This window comes from Peromyscus californicus, unplaced genomic scaffold, assembly GCF_007827085.1.
Source record: "Peromyscus californicus insignis strain IS unplaced genomic scaffold, ASM782708v3 Scaffold_4__1_contigs__length_199733344, whole genome shotgun sequence".
NCBI classification, from domain to species: Eukaryota; Metazoa; Chordata; class Mammalia; order Rodentia; family Cricetidae; genus Peromyscus; species Peromyscus californicus.
Genome location: NW_026294562.1, coordinates 162,303,534 through 162,320,011, shown reverse-complemented (window position 1 = coordinate 162,320,011; position 16,478 = coordinate 162,303,534). Strand labels below are relative to the sequence as shown.

The 16,478-nt window shown below is 53.4% G+C and overlaps 1 protein-coding gene across 4 annotated transcripts in view; it reads right to left on the bottom strand.

Annotated features, from left to right (window-relative positions):
* Ryr1 (ryanodine receptor 1) overlaps positions 1-16,478 on the bottom strand; it is a 132,607-nt gene that overhangs the window by 1,593 nt on the left and 114,536 nt on the right. For all 4 annotated transcript variants that reach the window (XM_052761262.1, XM_052761259.1, XM_052761260.1 and 1 more), the window contains 13 exons: positions 13,435-14,226; positions 12,687-12,751; positions 11,799-11,952; positions 10,952-11,038; positions 9,429-9,680; positions 7,602-7,732; positions 6,438-6,480; positions 5,255-5,385; positions 5,105-5,165; positions 4,576-4,722; positions 3,955-4,089; positions 636-792; positions 74-138 (listed from right to left, as the gene is read on the bottom strand). In XM_052761262.1, coding sequence (XP_052617222.1) covers positions 74-138; positions 636-792; positions 3,955-4,089; positions 4,576-4,722; positions 5,105-5,165; positions 5,255-5,385; positions 6,438-6,480; positions 7,602-7,732; positions 9,429-9,680; positions 10,952-11,038; positions 11,799-11,952; positions 12,687-12,751; positions 13,435-14,226 — 2,220 coding nt within the window. The remainder of the gene's footprint in view (positions 1-73; positions 139-635; positions 793-3,954; positions 4,090-4,575; positions 4,723-5,104; positions 5,166-5,254; positions 5,386-6,437; positions 6,481-7,601; positions 7,733-9,428; positions 9,681-10,951; positions 11,039-11,798; positions 11,953-12,686; positions 12,752-13,434; positions 14,227-16,478) is intronic.

Here is a 16,478-nt window from a genome sequence, read left to right as displayed (position 1 = left end):
CGTCAGAGTCAGGACCCACGTAACATCCCTGGGACCCCAGAACCCCTGAGATTCATCCCTGGACCTGACGCACCTCCATGTCTTCCTTCACTTGCTCTTGTTGGTCTCGAAGCTCCCCAAAAGCATCAATAATCAGACCTGGGGTGGCAGGACACAGGTCAGGACCCATGTACACCCAGCACCTCTGGGTCTTGCCTTTCCTCCATGGGTTCCCTAATCTCAGCACACTTCCCAAGCGGAACAGAACCAGGCATTTATTGAATACTTCCTATGGGGCAGACACTTTAAAGAAATGCAATGCTTAATCTCCATGGCTATCTTAAACACCTTACCCTTGACGGGCCTGGAGTGTAGACCAGGTCGGCCTCAAGTTTACACAGGCCTCCAGCCTCTTACTATGTAGACCAGGTTGGCCTCAGGGTTATGCAGGCCTCCAGCCTCTGCTTCCCAAGTGCTGGGATTACAGTCATGTGCCGCTGTGCCTGGTTTTAACACCTCCATTTATCAGATAGAGAAACTGAGGCTCAGAGAAACCACCTTCCTGAGGTCTCACGGCAGGAAGAGGCTAAGCCAGGGAGGTAGCCAGCCCCCAGGTACTAGGCACTCCTCACACCCACACACCCAGCCGCACTGACCCTGAATGATGGCTAGCAGGATGACAATGACGAAGAAGAAAAAGGTAATGTCGAAGACAACGCGGTAGAGCTCGTACTCGTCACCCGCTGGGTCCTCGATCTCGTCCCCGATGCCTCCACCGGCCCGGACACCCACATACATGTGGAACAGGTAACACTGAGGAGGAGGGGAGGGTTCACTCAGACAACAGTCACCATCACCCGCCAGAAGCCTGGACTAGGCAGGCCTGGAGACACAGCAGTGACAGACAGAGCCCTGGGCCCTGCCTCTCACAGCCGGGACGTGTCAGAGCTGTCACCAAAAGGTCCTGGCAGGTGATCGACTTGACAGGATTAGACTCCCCTAGGAGGCCAACTTCTGGGCACGTCCATGAGGAAGTTTCTAGACTGAGTTGACTGAGGTGGGAAGACCTAGCCTGAATGTGGGTCCAGTGTGGGGTGAGATCCCAGAAAGAATCAAAGGAGAAAGCATTCCCTCCCTCTGCTTCCCGACTAGGGACTAGAGTGACCAGCACCTCACGCTCTGGACACCAGGACGGGCTGACTGTATTCTCGAATTGGGGTCCCAAACCATCCCTTTCTTCCTTAAGTTGCCTTGGTTGGGCATTTGGTCACACTGGACAGAAATGTAACTAATACAAGGGGTTGGAGCTGGGGACTTACCCCAGTGGGTACATCTTGTGCTTGCCTGGCATGCATGCGGCCCTGGGTTTGATCCCCAGCACCACATGAAACAGAGGTGGTGGCACCTACTTGTCACCTCCGATGGTGGCAGGAGATTGGAGGTTCAAGGGCATCCTTGGCTACACTGGGGATTGGAAATAGGATGGGGTGACAGGGACAGAGGGGTCAGGCTGGGTCGGGGAGGTACACTGTGATCACTGCGATCAGGAGAAAGCTCAGGAGCCCTCCCAGGCTCGGCGAAGACCAGAATGCCTCAGATTGCCTCAGAGCAGCAATCAGAGTGGCTGCATGCAGGAGGGCGAGTGTCCGCGCTGGGAAGGAAGTGTCACGAGAACGGATGATGGGAGAAAGTATGCCAGGCAGTCCAAAACAACGCACTACATCACTGCTGGGAACGAAAGCGTAAATTTGGGGGGCTGGGTGTGCAGCAAGGCCCAGATTCCACCCTTATCACACACACACACACACACACCAAAGTCTTTAAAATTTCTTTTGGGAGGTAGGAGGCTGGAGAGTTGGATCAGAGCACTGAGTGTTCTTCCAAAGGACCCAGGTTCAATTCTCAGACCCCATATGGTGGGTGGGTAACTCAGACACACACGCAGGCAAAAACCATACATGTAAAAAAAAAAAGAAAAAGAAAGAAAGAAAGTGTTTTTCTTTTGCTTCCATGAGGAACTGAAATTAGGCCGGCGAGGCTGCAGAAGGGGTCACAATGACCAAGAACGAACAGGGAGGAGATGAGGCAGGGACCGGCTCACGCATGGTCAGAGAGGGCTCCCTGTAGGAGGCAGCATTCAATTGGGAAGATGTCAGGTGAAGGGGTGTGCTGTCTGGTACAGGGCAGAGAGAGGTCAATGCGGAGGACCGGAAGTGGAAGGAAACACATGGTCCTAGAGGAACTGAAAAAGGACCAGGAAGCCAGAAATCGAAAGCAAGGACTGTGGTTAGACTCAGGTAGGACCAGCTCTTCCCTGTTTCTGTAAAGCATGGTGACGTAATTCAGCCTTCTCTGCGAGGGTGGGGGTGGGGGGCCACCAGAAGGTTCTAAGCAGAGGAGGGGTGGGGATTGGCCCATCTGGAACATGGGGCAGACTTCACACTTGCTTTTTTTGTATTCCCAGGAGGTGAGAGGTCCCAGTTGTGTTGACTAAGAGCTAGGCTAGCGACAGTGACGGGGACCAGGCTGTGGGACCGGACTGTGACTCATGGGCAGGGGCCCATGAAGCCAGATCACACGCCATCTTCCGGCACAAACCCCTGAAGTGATTCTCAATTGCAACCCCACCTCTAGCACATCAAAGTCAACATGAGTTATGATCACCATCGCTAGAGTAAGAGAAATACACACTTAAGATTGAACTATGGGAGAAAAGAAAAGCTTTAGTCGGGCGGTGGTGGCGCACGCCTTTAATCCTAGCATTTGGGAGGCAGAGGCAGGCGGAGCTCTGTGAGTTTGAGGCCAGCCTGATCTACAGAGTGAGTTCTAGGACAGCCAGGACTACAAATAGAAACCCTGTCTCAAAAAATTAAAAAAGAAAGAAAGAAAAAGAAAAGAAAACCTTTGTAGCGGTCTCCCTACTTAGGTAGCTCAGCCTGGCTTTGAACTCATGATCCTCCTGCCCCAGCCCCCAGGCCCCAGCCTCCTGAGTACTGGGATTGCATCAGCACATTTTTGCTGAACCAAGGGCCTTGTATTCTTCCACTGACTTATACCTCCGACCCCTAGTCTAAGACCTTCAAGGCTGTTGAGGAACTCTCAATGTAGTCCAGGCTGGCCTTGAACTCACAGATATTCCCTTCCCTCTGCCTCTCGAGTGCTGGGATTAAAGGCTACGGTTTACAGTTGGTTTTTTTTTTTTTTTTTTTTTTTTTTTTTTTGGTTTTTCGAGACAGGGTTTCTCTGTGTAGCTTTGCGCCTTTTTCCTGGAACTCACTTGGTAGCCCAGGCTGGCCTCGAACTCACAGAGATCCACCTGGCTCTGCCTCCCGAGTGCTGGGATTAAAGGCGTGCGCCACCACCGCCCGGTCGGTTTACAGTTTTAACAGCTGAAATTATGTCTGTGGCTGGTCCTGTTCAAAGCATCTTATCTGCACCAGCTGGCGAGACCTCCCACACACCCTGACACAGACGCTGTTATTTAACCCCCTTCCAGACAGGCTGTGGAAGCTTGGTGTTCTGGCTCGTCTTGAGTCAAGTGACACAAGCTAGAGATATCTGAAAGAAGGGAACCTCATTTGAGGAAATGCCTCCATAAGACCTGAATGGTAGGCATTTTCTTAATTAGTGACTGATGGGGGAGGGCCCAGCCCATTGTTGGGGGTACCATCCCTGGGCTGCTGGTCCTGGGTTGTATAAGAAAGCAGGCTGAGCAAGCCAGGAGGAGCAAGCCAGTAAGCAGCACCCCTCCATGGCCTCTGCATCGCTCCCGCCTCCAGGTTCCTGCCCTGCCTGAGTTCCTGTCCTCACTGCTTTTAATGGTGAACTGTTATATGGAACTGTGAGTGAAATAAACCCTCTCCTCCCCGAGTCGCTTTTGGTCATGGTGTTTCATCACAGCAACAGCGACCCTAACTCAGTGACCCTAACTAGGATACTTAGTAGCTTACGAACAAACGCGGGAAAGGGGCTCACCGTCATCATGTCGTCACATTTCATGTCGGGCTCGTCCTCATCTTCGCTCTTGTTGTAGAACTTGCGGAAGAAGTTGAAGGCCACCACCGTGTACAGGTAGACCACAACGGCCAGGAGCCCCACGGTCATCACCAGCTGGGGACGGGCAGGCACGGGTCAATTTTTGGCTCCTTCTACACAGGAACCTCAACTCTGCGACCCTTTGGATTCTGAAGCCTCTTCTACGCCCCAGCTGCTTGGCCCTCCCTCTCCTAGAACGCCCTATCCTAGGCCTGGTATGGTGGCCCGCGCCTTTAGTCTCAGCCCTCAGGAGGCAGAGGCAGGCCGATTTCTGTGAATTCGAGGCTAGCCTGGTCTACAGAGTGAGTTCCAGTTCCAAGTTACACAGGTAAACCCATCTCAAATAACCTCCCAATAAAGCACAAAAACAAACCAAAGAATGCCCTAACCTCCTGGCTCAGACCCTTCCAGATTGCCATGCCCCTTGCCCCGCCCCTCAAAAATGTCCCCCTGAAGATGACCCCGCCCTCCGCCCTTGCCTCCCCCTCCCACCCAGTAACTCTTGATCACCACCCCTCCCCCTCTGCCACGCCCAGATTTCCACGCAGGTCCCCGCCACACCTGCTTTCCGTTGTGGGTGACAGACGAGAGGATGGTGCGCAGCGTCTTGACCCCCATGGCGATGTCCAGGAGGTGGGCAGCGAAGAAGAAGTTATTGTAGTGTCCCAGGAGGGACATCACCATGTACCAGCCCAGATACAGGAAAGACTGAGTACAAAAGAGTCAGCGTCAGGAAACATGGAAGGGTGTCCTAGAGCAAGGATAGATGCCATCCCTGCCTCGGGGAGTATCTGTTCGCTCCAGAGCGCTAGGGAGCCAGGGCGCGGGTGGGAGATCAGTTGCAGAAGGACCCACCGCAACGGATGTCCGGGGGTCAGGGAACCTCAGGGTAAAAAGGCACCCTAGGATCAAGGGTACACAGGGCCTTAGGAATTTTTCTGGGGTCAGGGAGACCTGGGCATGGAGCTTCCAACCCTCCCCAAACCCTCCAAACAACGGGAACAATGCTATCCTAGGGGTTTTGCGTGGGCTGTTCCCTCATCCAGACATCTTTCTGCTGCATTCCCTCTCCACCCACAGCCCCCCTCACGTTGTCTGTGAAGATGACTCCAAACTTCCAGATCTGGTACTTGACATCGATGGACATGATCCTGAGGGAACAGGGAAGGGAGCCAGGTGCCCGGGCGTCAGAAACCAGCCCTGTCCCCTGGCCCGCCCCTGGCGGAGGTGTCCTTCTCACCATGTGAGCAGGCCTGGTGGAGGGTCAGGTTTGCGCTCATTGTGGGCCGTGATCTCCAGAGAGGCCAGATCCATGCCCAGCAGCTCTGCAATCCGTTCCCTCCCGAAGATGTCCCCGTGTTTGTCCAAAACCTGCAGGAGAAAGCGTCAGCCTGGGAAGACAAGCTGGAGCTGGAAGGCACTTGCCTGTGTAGGGTTCCAGCAACACTCAACTTTGCGTAAGAAGTAGGGGGAGCTTTTTTTTTTTTTTTTTCTCCTGGGAAGAAGGGTCTGGTTTCTGCAGGTCACCAGGAGGCAAGTCCAACACCTGGCAGTGGCAATAGGCAAAGTAATGGGGAAACTTTATTGTTTGGGGAGTCGGGCTAGATAGCTGGGGCCCCTGGCAGATGTGGGTGCTGGGAACTGAACTTGGGTTCTCTAAAAGAGCAGCAAGAGTTTTTAACTACTAAGCCATCTCTCCAGCCCATCCATCCACCATCTATCCATCCACCATCTATCCATCCATCCACCAACAATCCATCCATCCACCAACTATCCATCCATCCACCAACTATCCATCCATCCACCATCTATCCATCCATCCACCAACTATCCATCCATCTACCAACTATCCATCCATCCACCATCTATCCATCCATCCACCAACTATCCATCCATCTACCATCCATCCATCCATGTAGCTGCTGGTTTGGGGAGTTTTTGGAGACAAAAATCTCATATAGCACAAGTTAGCCCTGAACTCACTGTGTAGATGAGGACGACTTTGAATTTATGATTCTTCTGCCTCCACCTCCTGAGTACAGGCATGCATCACCTTAATTTTATACAGTGCTGGGGATTGAACCCAGGGCTTCCTGAATGCTTGACAAGCACTCTACCAACTGAGCTAAATCCTCAGGCCCCCCAATGACATGATTCTTAACTGTGTTTACCACATCATTACTCATCTCCTTTCTCATACACCTACAGACTCAATCCTCACCCTGTGCCCTTTACATGCAGCTTCTCTTTTGAGAAGGAACTATGATCACCACGCCCATGTTCCCCAGGGGAAACGTTTCAGAGTGGCACAGCCCCTTGCTGAGAGGCCCATACAAAACAAGTACTTGACAAGGCTTGGGGTGGTCTGCTGGCAGCAAGGGACTTCGCCCAGGCGCCCTCTCTTCCCCATAGTGTCCTCTCACCTTCCGCTTGACAAACTTGTCCCAGTAGTTGCTGGGGAAAGACCTATCAAGAGAGAAGTGTAGAGAGGTTAGGGTGGTGTGGTGGATTGAATGAGCTTGACCCCCAGAGGCTCATATATTTGCATGCTCAGTCCCCATGATGAGCTGTCGGGGAAGGTTTAGGAGGGGTGGTCTTGTTGGAGGAGGTGTGTCACTTTGAGGTTTCCAAAACCCACACCAGGCCCATCCCAGTCCCTCCACCCGAGTCTCAGTCCCCACCCCACAGCCCTCTGCTTCCTGCAGATCAGGATGTAGCTCTCAGCTACTTCTCCAGCCTGAATGCCATCCTTCTCCCCACCATAACAGACTGAGCCTCTGAAACTATAAGCAAGCCTCCAATTAAATGCTTTCTTTTGTAAGAGTTGCCTTGGTCATGGTGTCTCTTCACAGCAGTACAACACTAAGACATGTGGGGAGGTTCAGGAGCCACTGGCCAGGCCAGGGGACAGTGAAATGAGACGGGGCTGGCTTTAAACTCCTGGGCTCAAATTATCCTCCTGCTCAAGCTCCCAAGTGCTGAGATACCAGTGTGAGCAATTCCAGCAGGCTCTCAACTCTAACATTTGTTATTATTACTATTTTTGTGGGGGGGGGGGTGTTTTGCCTTCATGTGTGTTGGGGGCCAGAGTGGGGGTCAGATCTTTTGCAACTGGAGTTACAGGATGGTTGTGAGCCACTATGTAGGTGCTGAGTGTCAAACCCGGTCCTCTGAAAGAGCGGCCAGTGCTCTGAACGGCTGAGCCGTCTCGCCAGCCCTCCCCACCTTACTTTTTGAGACAGGGTCTCTCACTGAACCCCGAGGTCACCAGTTGGCCAGTGAGCCCCGTCGATCCTCCTGCCTTTGCCTCCTAACTCTGGGATTCCAGGCACTGGGCAGCCACACCCAGATTTTTATGTCGCCACTGGAGGATCTGAACTCAGGTCCTCAGGGTGAGCACAAGTCCTTTACCCACTGAGCCGTCACTCCAGTCCCACACCCACAGGACCTTCAATGTGTCCGCTGGATGGAGAGAAGGGTCAGGCTTAGGGAGGACAAGCTGGGCCTGGGGACTGGAGCCTTGCCCTTTGGAGGACCAGGCCTAGCCCTGCTCCCCCTGCCCCCCTGAGGTGGGGCTGGGCACTTACGGTGTGTTGAGCACCAGGCGGTCCCACTGCCCCTTCACGTCATCGTCCTCAGGCTGCTCCGTAATGTAGAGGCCATCGAACTCCAGCTTCCGGGCCAGCTCCTTCTCCCGCTTAAAGATCACTAGGGGCACCTAAGCATGGAGGGAGGCAGAGGTGAGGGTTGGCATTAGGTGTGCTAGGAGACCATGGTCTCTGCAGAAGCCACGGGACCCTCCTGGAGCCTGTGAGTGACACCAAAGGAGCTTTCTTGGAGTTTTCAGGGTAGAAAGATGGAGGTTTAAAATAATAATAATAATAATAATAATAATAAAAAAGGAAGATGGAGGTTAAGGGTAGGTGGAGAGGTGCAGGCAGAGGGGGCGGGTGGGTGGGGAGGTGCAGGCAAATGTGAGTGACGTTATAAAGGAAAGGGCAAGCTGGGGGCGCCCCAGTTGTCTGCTGAAGGCTGGGGCTCCGGAGGAGAGGTGTTAACTCAGGCTGTAAGGTGAATGAAGTGGGCAGGTGGAAGGCTGTGGGAGGAGGGGCCAGCAGAAGGCAGAGCACACACAAGAACTCTGAACAATGAACTCTGTTCATTCAGCAAAATTGACAAGATTTACACAAACTTCCAGACATGTGGAACCCATGACACATGGCTTGAGACATGCCTTGGGGGGCATGACAAACCTTGGGCGTATCTGACATGAGAATCCACTCTCTAGTCATATCTGAGACCCAGAGACACCCTAGGTGACAGATTGGTCTATCTGTCTTCCCTCCGTCCCTCCCTCCCTCTCTCCCTCCCTCCCTCCCTCTCCCTCCCTCTCTCCCTCCCTCCCTCCCTCTCCCTCCCTCCCTCCCTCCCTTCCTTCTTTCCTTTCTTCCTTCTTTCCTTCCTTTCATCTGGACCAGGCTTGCCTGGAACTTACAGAGATCTGATTGGCTCAGCCTCTTGAGTGCTGCTGGGACTAAAGGTGTGTGCTAGGCCCTGTCTTCTTCTTCTTTTTTTTAATATAACCCTTGAGTCCAATTAGTGTTTTCCATATACACGTGGCTGTGGGCCCCTCCACAGGTGCATGGGCAACCTACCCCAGCCCACACTCCTGAGGAAAATGGTCTCTTCCCTCCCTAGCGATCATCAGCTGTCCAAAGCTACTTGGCTGGGGGGAGGGCTTGTGTGCCCATACCCCGCTTATTTTGGAGACAGGATCTCCCTATGCAGCTCAGGCTGGTCTAGAACTTGATATCATGCTGCCTCCCTGGTATATAAGCATGCACTAGTCTGGGCCTGACTTCACAGAAATCTTTTTATTTAAAAAAAATCTTTTAAATGTGTATATATGCATCTGCGTGGGTGCATGCTATTATGTGTATGTAGGTGACCACAGAGGTCAGAGTACATCAGATCTCCTGAAGCTGGAGTCATAACCATTTGTGGGCCACTCTCCATGGGTGCTGGGAACCAAACCCTGGACCTCTGCAAGAGCAGCATGTGCTCTTAACTGTTGAGCTGTCTCTCTGGCTCCCCTCTTCACAGAGATCTTAGTTCAAATGATTGACAGGCAGGAAATAATATTCCCCATGATAAATTTGCCCCTCGATGGGGAAAGGAACACAACCACATATGCATGGCACAGATAATCCAGGGCGTAGCATGCCAGCTGTGGTCTGCATTAGCTCCCATTTGCAAAAGCATCCTTGCTGAAGACACCAGTCTTGTATTGGCTGGCTCTCTTTACCCATCCTAAAGCCTCTGGTACCGACCACTGTCCTAGGTCCCTCTCTGCAAGCACTCTAGCATCCTCCAGAGTCCCTGCCCTAAGGACCATAGTCACAGGTCCGTCTCACCTTGAGACAGTTGTAGCCGATGATGCAGAGAAAGGCCACCAGAGTGTGCAGCAGACTCAAGCACCGCAGGGCGGGCTCCATGTAACCCGTGCTCTCCTCCAGGAAGTAGTACACCATGTTCTCATCTTCTTCACCTTCCACCTCCTCGCTGGCCCCAGAGCCCCAGCCGGAGCCACCACCAGACCCTGCCCCTGACATGTCCCCAGCTCCGGAGCCTTCTATGTCATCCTCCCCTGGTGGAGAGTCTGAGACCTGAAGTGGGGTCAGAGGTAAATCAGAGGGGACCCTGGGGGCACTTGGCCTGTTATGCCCAAACCCACAACCTGTAGCTAACATTTGTACGCTACTTTGTTTTGTTTCCTCTCCCTCCCCGATTCTCTCTTTTGAGACAGGGTCTCACTGTGTAGCCCTGGCTAGCCTGGAACTCACTATGTAGACCAGGCTAGCCTCAAACTCAGAGCGATCCACCTGCCTCTGCTTCTTGAGTGCTGGGGTTAAAGACATGCACCACACTCCCATCAACACTTTCTTTTTTGACATAGTACCTTGATAGCATAGGCTTGCCTGGGATTTGCTATGTAGCCCAGGCTGGCCTCAAACTAGTGATCATCTGTGTCAGCCTCCCAAGTACTGAGATTATGGATATGTGCCATCACACTAGGCTTATATAGAACTTTCTAGATGCAGAGACTGCTGTACTTTGCATTTATTTGTTTGAGTCTGGGTCTCATGTACCCCGGACTGCCCTCACACTCTCTGTATAGCCAAGAATGACCTTGAACTCTTGATCCTCCTCTATTGGTCTCACTTTTTGAGATAAAGTCTCACTATGCAGATCTGGCTGGGCTAGAACTTACAGAAACATATCTGCCTCTGCTTTCCAAGCATTGGAATTAAAGGCATGCACCACCAAGCCTGACCCTGGTTCCCTCTTTTAAGTTTCACAAGTCTCAGGTATAAATGTGGTTTCAACCCCATTTTGAGGATGAGGAGACTGAGGCACGGAGAAGTTAAGCATTTTCTCACCATCACCCGTCTCTAGCACACCTGTGTGTTGTTATCTAGGCCCCCTGGCAAGGACACGAAGCCCCCTCTAGCATCAGGAGGCCTGGTTCCTAGCCCTCCCTCTCTGTTCTGTCAGCTGTCCACTTTCTTCTCCACACACACCTCTCCTTACTGGCCTGAAAGGGAAGCAGCCTAGACAGGCCTATGGGTGCCACAGAGGGACCCTCACTCCTGGTACTGCCTGGCAGGCGGCCAAGGCTGGGAAAGCAGCTCTGTGTCTTGTACAGTTTCCTGATGCATGCAGACATCTGTCCATATGGGCCCACCCACCCTACTCAGACCCACAGGGTGCCCAGACCAGGTTGTCTAGTCGGAACTCCCCTAAGAAGGCTCAGTCTGGAATCTTATCCCTTCCTTCAAGGGGCCCTGGGCCCCTGTGGTATGTTGAGCCTCCCACCTCACAGCTGGGTGAGGATCTATCGGATCCTCCCCTGGGCCCGTGGCCACAGGATAGACACCTTATAAAACAACAAGATGAAGTTGATAGCAAATGCCAAGAAGAGGGCCAGGAATCGCAGCGTGTAGAAGTTCCTCGACAAGTAGTTCTAGAAAGAGAGAGAGGAAGAGAGTTCACAGTGCGGCCTCATCCCCGACCACATCGCACTGTTCACCCACGACCAGAGAGCCGGAGCCTGACCGCTGCTCCCACAACCTCCTTCTCATGGAGTGCTCGCTGGGCACCAGGACTTTGCCTGAGAGCTTTAGATGCAAGCCCTTGTTCGTCTCTCCCCAGGGCTTTATGGATGTGCCATTGCTGGGACGGCCTTTACAGAGGAAGAGACTGAGGGGCGGGGAACTGCTGTCTTTCTCAAGGTCAGATACCCAAGGAGCTGCAAACCTATCACTTGGGAGAAGGAACTCGGAACTCCCATCGAGCAAGCTGGGATCTGAATCCAGGTACACTGGAGTCCATACCCCCCCTCCCCCACCCTGCTCCACCGTCCGCATTACTGGAAACAGAAGGTGGCTTCTGCATCACGCCATCTCTCTCTCTCCCCACTTCTCCTCTCCCTCCTTTTCCCACAATTCCTCACGGAACCACCTTCCACTCAGCATGTTTACCCCATCCCCAACTCAAGTCAGGACTGGCTTGAGGGGGAGACAGGATGCTGTCTCCCAGACACCTCCCTCCTTCAGAGACCGATGAGATGGGTCTTGCCCAGGACCTCTGAGGGTCCAGACCTCCCAGCTGTGCCTGGGGACAGCTCTGCCCTCTCTTTAGTGAGTTCCTCTCTGAGATGAGCTTGGGGGGATGAGGGTCCCCCCGAGAAGAGAAAGCTTTAGGGTACCCCTGCTGGTCCTCACCAAGAATTTCACCCTCTGTACTTCCAGTTCCCCCCAGAATTCTTCTAGGCCTGCACTTCCGGCTTCCTCCTTCTTTGGAGGGGGTGGAGGGGGTGTCTTCTTGGGGGGTTCTGGGGGAGGCTCGGGGACTTCTTCCTTTTCTCCATTCTCAGTACTGTAGGACACAGAAAGGGATCAGTGGGTACTTGGGCAATTCACTCATTCAAAGTCATTCATTTGGGGGCTATCCCAGGCCAGGCCAGGTCTGGATGGTTCTGGGACCCAAGATGATGAGACAACATAGGCCCTACCCTCATAAACTCCAGTAAAATGGAGCTGAGTAGTGGGGGTGGGGTGGGGCTCAACGTAGAGCACTTGCCTAGTGTACGCAAAGGCCCTGGGTTCTGTCCCTAGCACGGGAAAAGAAAGCAAAACCAATCAAAGCAACCAAAACTACTGGTTTACAGTAGTAGAGATTAGAGCTGGGCCCTGAGCATGCTGGGCAAGTGTTCTGCCTGAGATGCATCTGTTTTTATTTGTTATTTTGAGACAATGGTCTCAATGAGTTGCTTAGGATGGTCTTGAACTTGCTGTGGCCCAGGCGGGCCTTCAACTTTTGACTCTTCTGCCTCAATTAGATGGGATAAAAATACTCCATCAAAATAACTTCACATGTGGAGCATGGGGAAGGTATTCCAGACAGAAGAAGCTGCGTGCACAAAGATCTAAAAGAGCATCCTATCTCTGTTGCCTTTCTTGAAGTCTCTCTTCTGCCCCAGGTATGGACCGAGTGATGCTGTCGGCAGAGGGCAGAGGGTGACCAGTACAGCTTTGGCCTTGACTTCAGATGGCTCTCAGTCCAGAAGGACTGAGGCAAGAGTCTGGCTCCTTCCGCTTCGAGACACTCACTCAGCTTTCTCCGGTTCTGGCTCCGGCTCTGGTTCTGGAGGAGGCTCCTCCTCTTCTCCATCCACCTGCGGATAGGGCACAGGTCTGAGCCTGCTTGGTACTCACCAGCCTCTTTCTAGTCTGTTACTCTCTGGCTCACTCCTTTCTTCCTAAGTAATCTAAGTGTTAACCTTGTTCCCCTTCACCAAGGAAGCAGGATTATGAGTCTCATTGTTAAGAGGGGAAATAAAATGCCTGGCTCACAATCCTATGTAGAATCAGTCTGAATTCAAAGAGCTTTTTGTCTGTTTGTGGTGGGTTCTTGCTATGTAGCTGGTAGTGAACTCCTGGTCCTTCTTCCACAGCCTCCCCAGTGTTAGAATCACAGGCTTGTGTCAGCATGCTTGCCCAAAGGATGCTCTTGTCCCTCACGGCTTCTCATCACCTTGACAACCACAGGCAGCTGTCATAGCACCAAGGTGTGAGGATGTTGGGGGAACCTTTCTCTGATAGACTAACTCCCTACAGCCCTGAGTTTCTCTGAGGGTCATTCCTGGCGTCGTTGGCACTGTCTCCGTGGGTCTTTTGAGTCTGGTCTTCCCTCCCCGATTCCTCTAATTTGGTCTTTAGGTCTTTGGTTCTCTCTAGTCCAGAGTATATGTTTCTCTCCCCAACATTTTGACCTTCTCCTCTTTCGGTTCAGCTTTCTCTGAGTTTCTGTCAGGCTGTCCCTCTGTCTCCATGCCCTGGAGCCTCGCAGGCCTCTCACCCCCAGCTTCCTCTTGAGGATGGGCGAGCCCTCTGGCGTGGGAGGCTCCACAGGCGTTGTGTCACCCATGTCCCCGAGACCACCAGCGCCTTCTGGCCGGAAGGGGCTCCCATCGGCCACAGCTACCGCCCCGTCGGCGCCTCCCGCGCCAGCCTGGTCGGCTGCCGCCTCTTCGTCTCCCGCGCCTTCGGCGGCATCGCCTTCGCCCTCTCCCTCGCCCTCTCCCTCCGCATCGCTGCCGGGGCCGCTCGGCTGCTGGCCGTGCACCTCGTCGCCCGTGGGGTCCGGCATGCCGGCCAGGAGCTCGGTCACCGTCACCTTCTTGGCGCTGTCTACCAGCCCGCCGCCGAACAGCGAGCCCCAGAGCAGCCTCAGCGCCCCCGCCGCCGCGCCCGCGCCCGCGCCCCCCGCGCGCGCCACCAGCGCCCAGAGCAGCGCGGCCACCGCCGTGGCCGCCTCCCGCGCCGTCAGTCTCCGCAGCCTCCGCACGCGCCGCCGCAGGCTACGGTAGCTCAGGCCCCGCAGCGTCCGGCTCCCCGCCGCCGCCAGCCAGGCCCACACGCCCGCCGCCGCCGCCACCCCCGTCCCGTCGGGGCCCGCCGCGCCCTCCTCGGCCTCCTCCGCGCCCTCGTCCTCGTCCTCCTCCGGCTCGCCCTCTGGCTCCGAGATCTGAGCCGCGATCTGCATCTCGAAGATCGTGTCCTCGCAGAAGCTAACGAACAGCTCCATCTTCTCCGACTCGCCGCCCTCGTTCACCACGTCGAAGATGAACTGGCGCTTGGACTCCTTCACCTGCGGAGAAGGGGAGCGGACGGCGGGGTTCACTGCTGCAGGTGCCCTTTGAGACCTGGGCTCGGGTAGCCCAGGCTGGTCTCCAACTACCTATGAGGTTGAGGATGGCCTTGAACTCCTGATACTCCTGCTGGGATTAGAGTTGCACAGCACCACCCTCCACAATTTCCTTTATTATTGTCGTTGTAAATTATGTGTAGGGTTGGAGATACGGCTCCGCAGCTAAGCACACTGGCTATTCTTCCAGAGGACCCCGGGTTTGATTCTCAGTATCCATAGGGCGGCTCACAATCACCTGTAACTCCAGGTCAGGGGTTTCAATGCCCTCAGGAACACACATGCAGGTGGTGAATGCAAGCAAAACACACACACGTAAAACAATCTTTAAAAACAATAAAATTATGTGTGTCTGAGTGTATGTGAGTGTAGGGGACCTAGGATTCAGGGAGAAGGCATATGATCCCTAGACCTAGAGTTACCAGTTGGAGGGCTGTGAGCCACCCAACTCGGGTTCTGGAAACCAAACCTGGATCCTCTGCAAGAGCAATAAGCACTCATAACTGCTATTATTATTACTACTATTATTTTTTATCATCATCATTATTTTGGAGACAGGATCTTACTATATGTTAGCCTGGAACTCACTATAGACCAGGCTGTCCTCCAGCTCATACAGATTGGCCTACCTTTGCCTCCCAAATGCTGGGATTAAAGTGGTATACCATCACACCCCATACTTTCTTTTATATTTAAGGAGTCACGGTCTTGTTATGCTGCCTGGGCTGGTTCTGAACTCATGGCCTCAGTCTTCTCCACTCAGCCTCCGGAGTGCCTGGGTCTACAGGGGTACACTGCTGCACACAGCCTACCCGTTATTAACAGCAGCATTGCAGAACACGGTCCTGCATGCTTCTCATCCCAGCGCATGGGAGGTGAGGCAGGAGGAGTCCAAGTTCTAGGCTGCCCTGGGCTGCAGTCGCCTCCCCGCCCCCGTGTGTGTGTGTGTGTGTGTGTGTGTGTGTGTGTGTGTGTGTGTGTGTGTATGTGTGTGTGTGTGTGTGATTTGTAGGTAAGCATGTTACTTAATAAAGCCAGGCAGTTAACCAAGAATTTACATAGGCCTAGATAGGCACAGATCATAAAGAAAATGTAGAGTCTGAGCTCCCAACCAGCTAGGCCCAGAATCTAGTTTTTCTTTATTTTGTTGTTTTTGTTTTGAGACAGTCTCCATGTTTAGCACGTGCTTACTTTGTGCATGTGATCCTCCTGCCTCAGTCTTTCACATGCTAGAATTACACACATGTACTTGTATATGCCCAGCCTATACCTTTTAGCTGTTTTTTTTTTTGTTGTTGTTGTTGTTTCGAGACAGGGTCTCATGTATCCCAGGCTAATCTCAAATGCTGTGGGTTGCTAAGGATGACCTTGAACTCCTCCGGACCCCTTCCCTCCCCAAGTGCTGGGATCAGAGGCATGCACTGCCATGCCAGGCTGGTAGGGGTTCAAATCCTAATTCTACTATTGAAAAGCTGAGTGACTGTTTTACTTAACTCCATGGGCCTCAGTTTCCCCCTCCATAAATGGGGCCCAATGGAAGGACCGGTTACAGGATGGCTGTGAAGATCTAATAAGTTGGCTGGTGTTGAGTGGTTAGGTAGTGCCCGCCTGGCATCTGACCAGTGCGTAGTGTTCACTGGTGACATATGCCCCATAGGCCCACATGAACATGCATGGATTCTCAGGGAGCACAGGAGGGTGTGTGCAGGAGGAGTGGGTGTCCAGGGAGATCACAGGAAGAGACAGTACGCACTAGGGAAGAGGGAAAGCACAGTGGGGGAGGAGGGAGAGCACCGTGGGGGAGGACATGGTGAATGGGGGCTCCCTGCAGACACATGCGTACAGATATTCTGGGTGCAAGGACGTGTGCCTGATGGGATGTGACTACGTGATGCATGATCGTGAGGGTTTTTGTGGAGAGCAAGGGGGCACCAGGGACCAAGAGAGGATTCTGGTGTGAACAGAGCATTGGTATCCTGGGAAGATGCTGCCAGGGTGTGACCACACCGCATTAGGCTCTATGTGCAGGAAGAGTGTGGGACCACGCGGAGGAGAGGACAGATAATTATGCAAGGGTCTGCATTTACACAGTCTATGCAAGGGGACTGTGTGGGAGTCAGGGCCCAAAGTACGTGGCGGGACACTGTGGGGCAGATCCATGTGTGCATGAGCTGGGTTTCTACTGAGGTGAGATA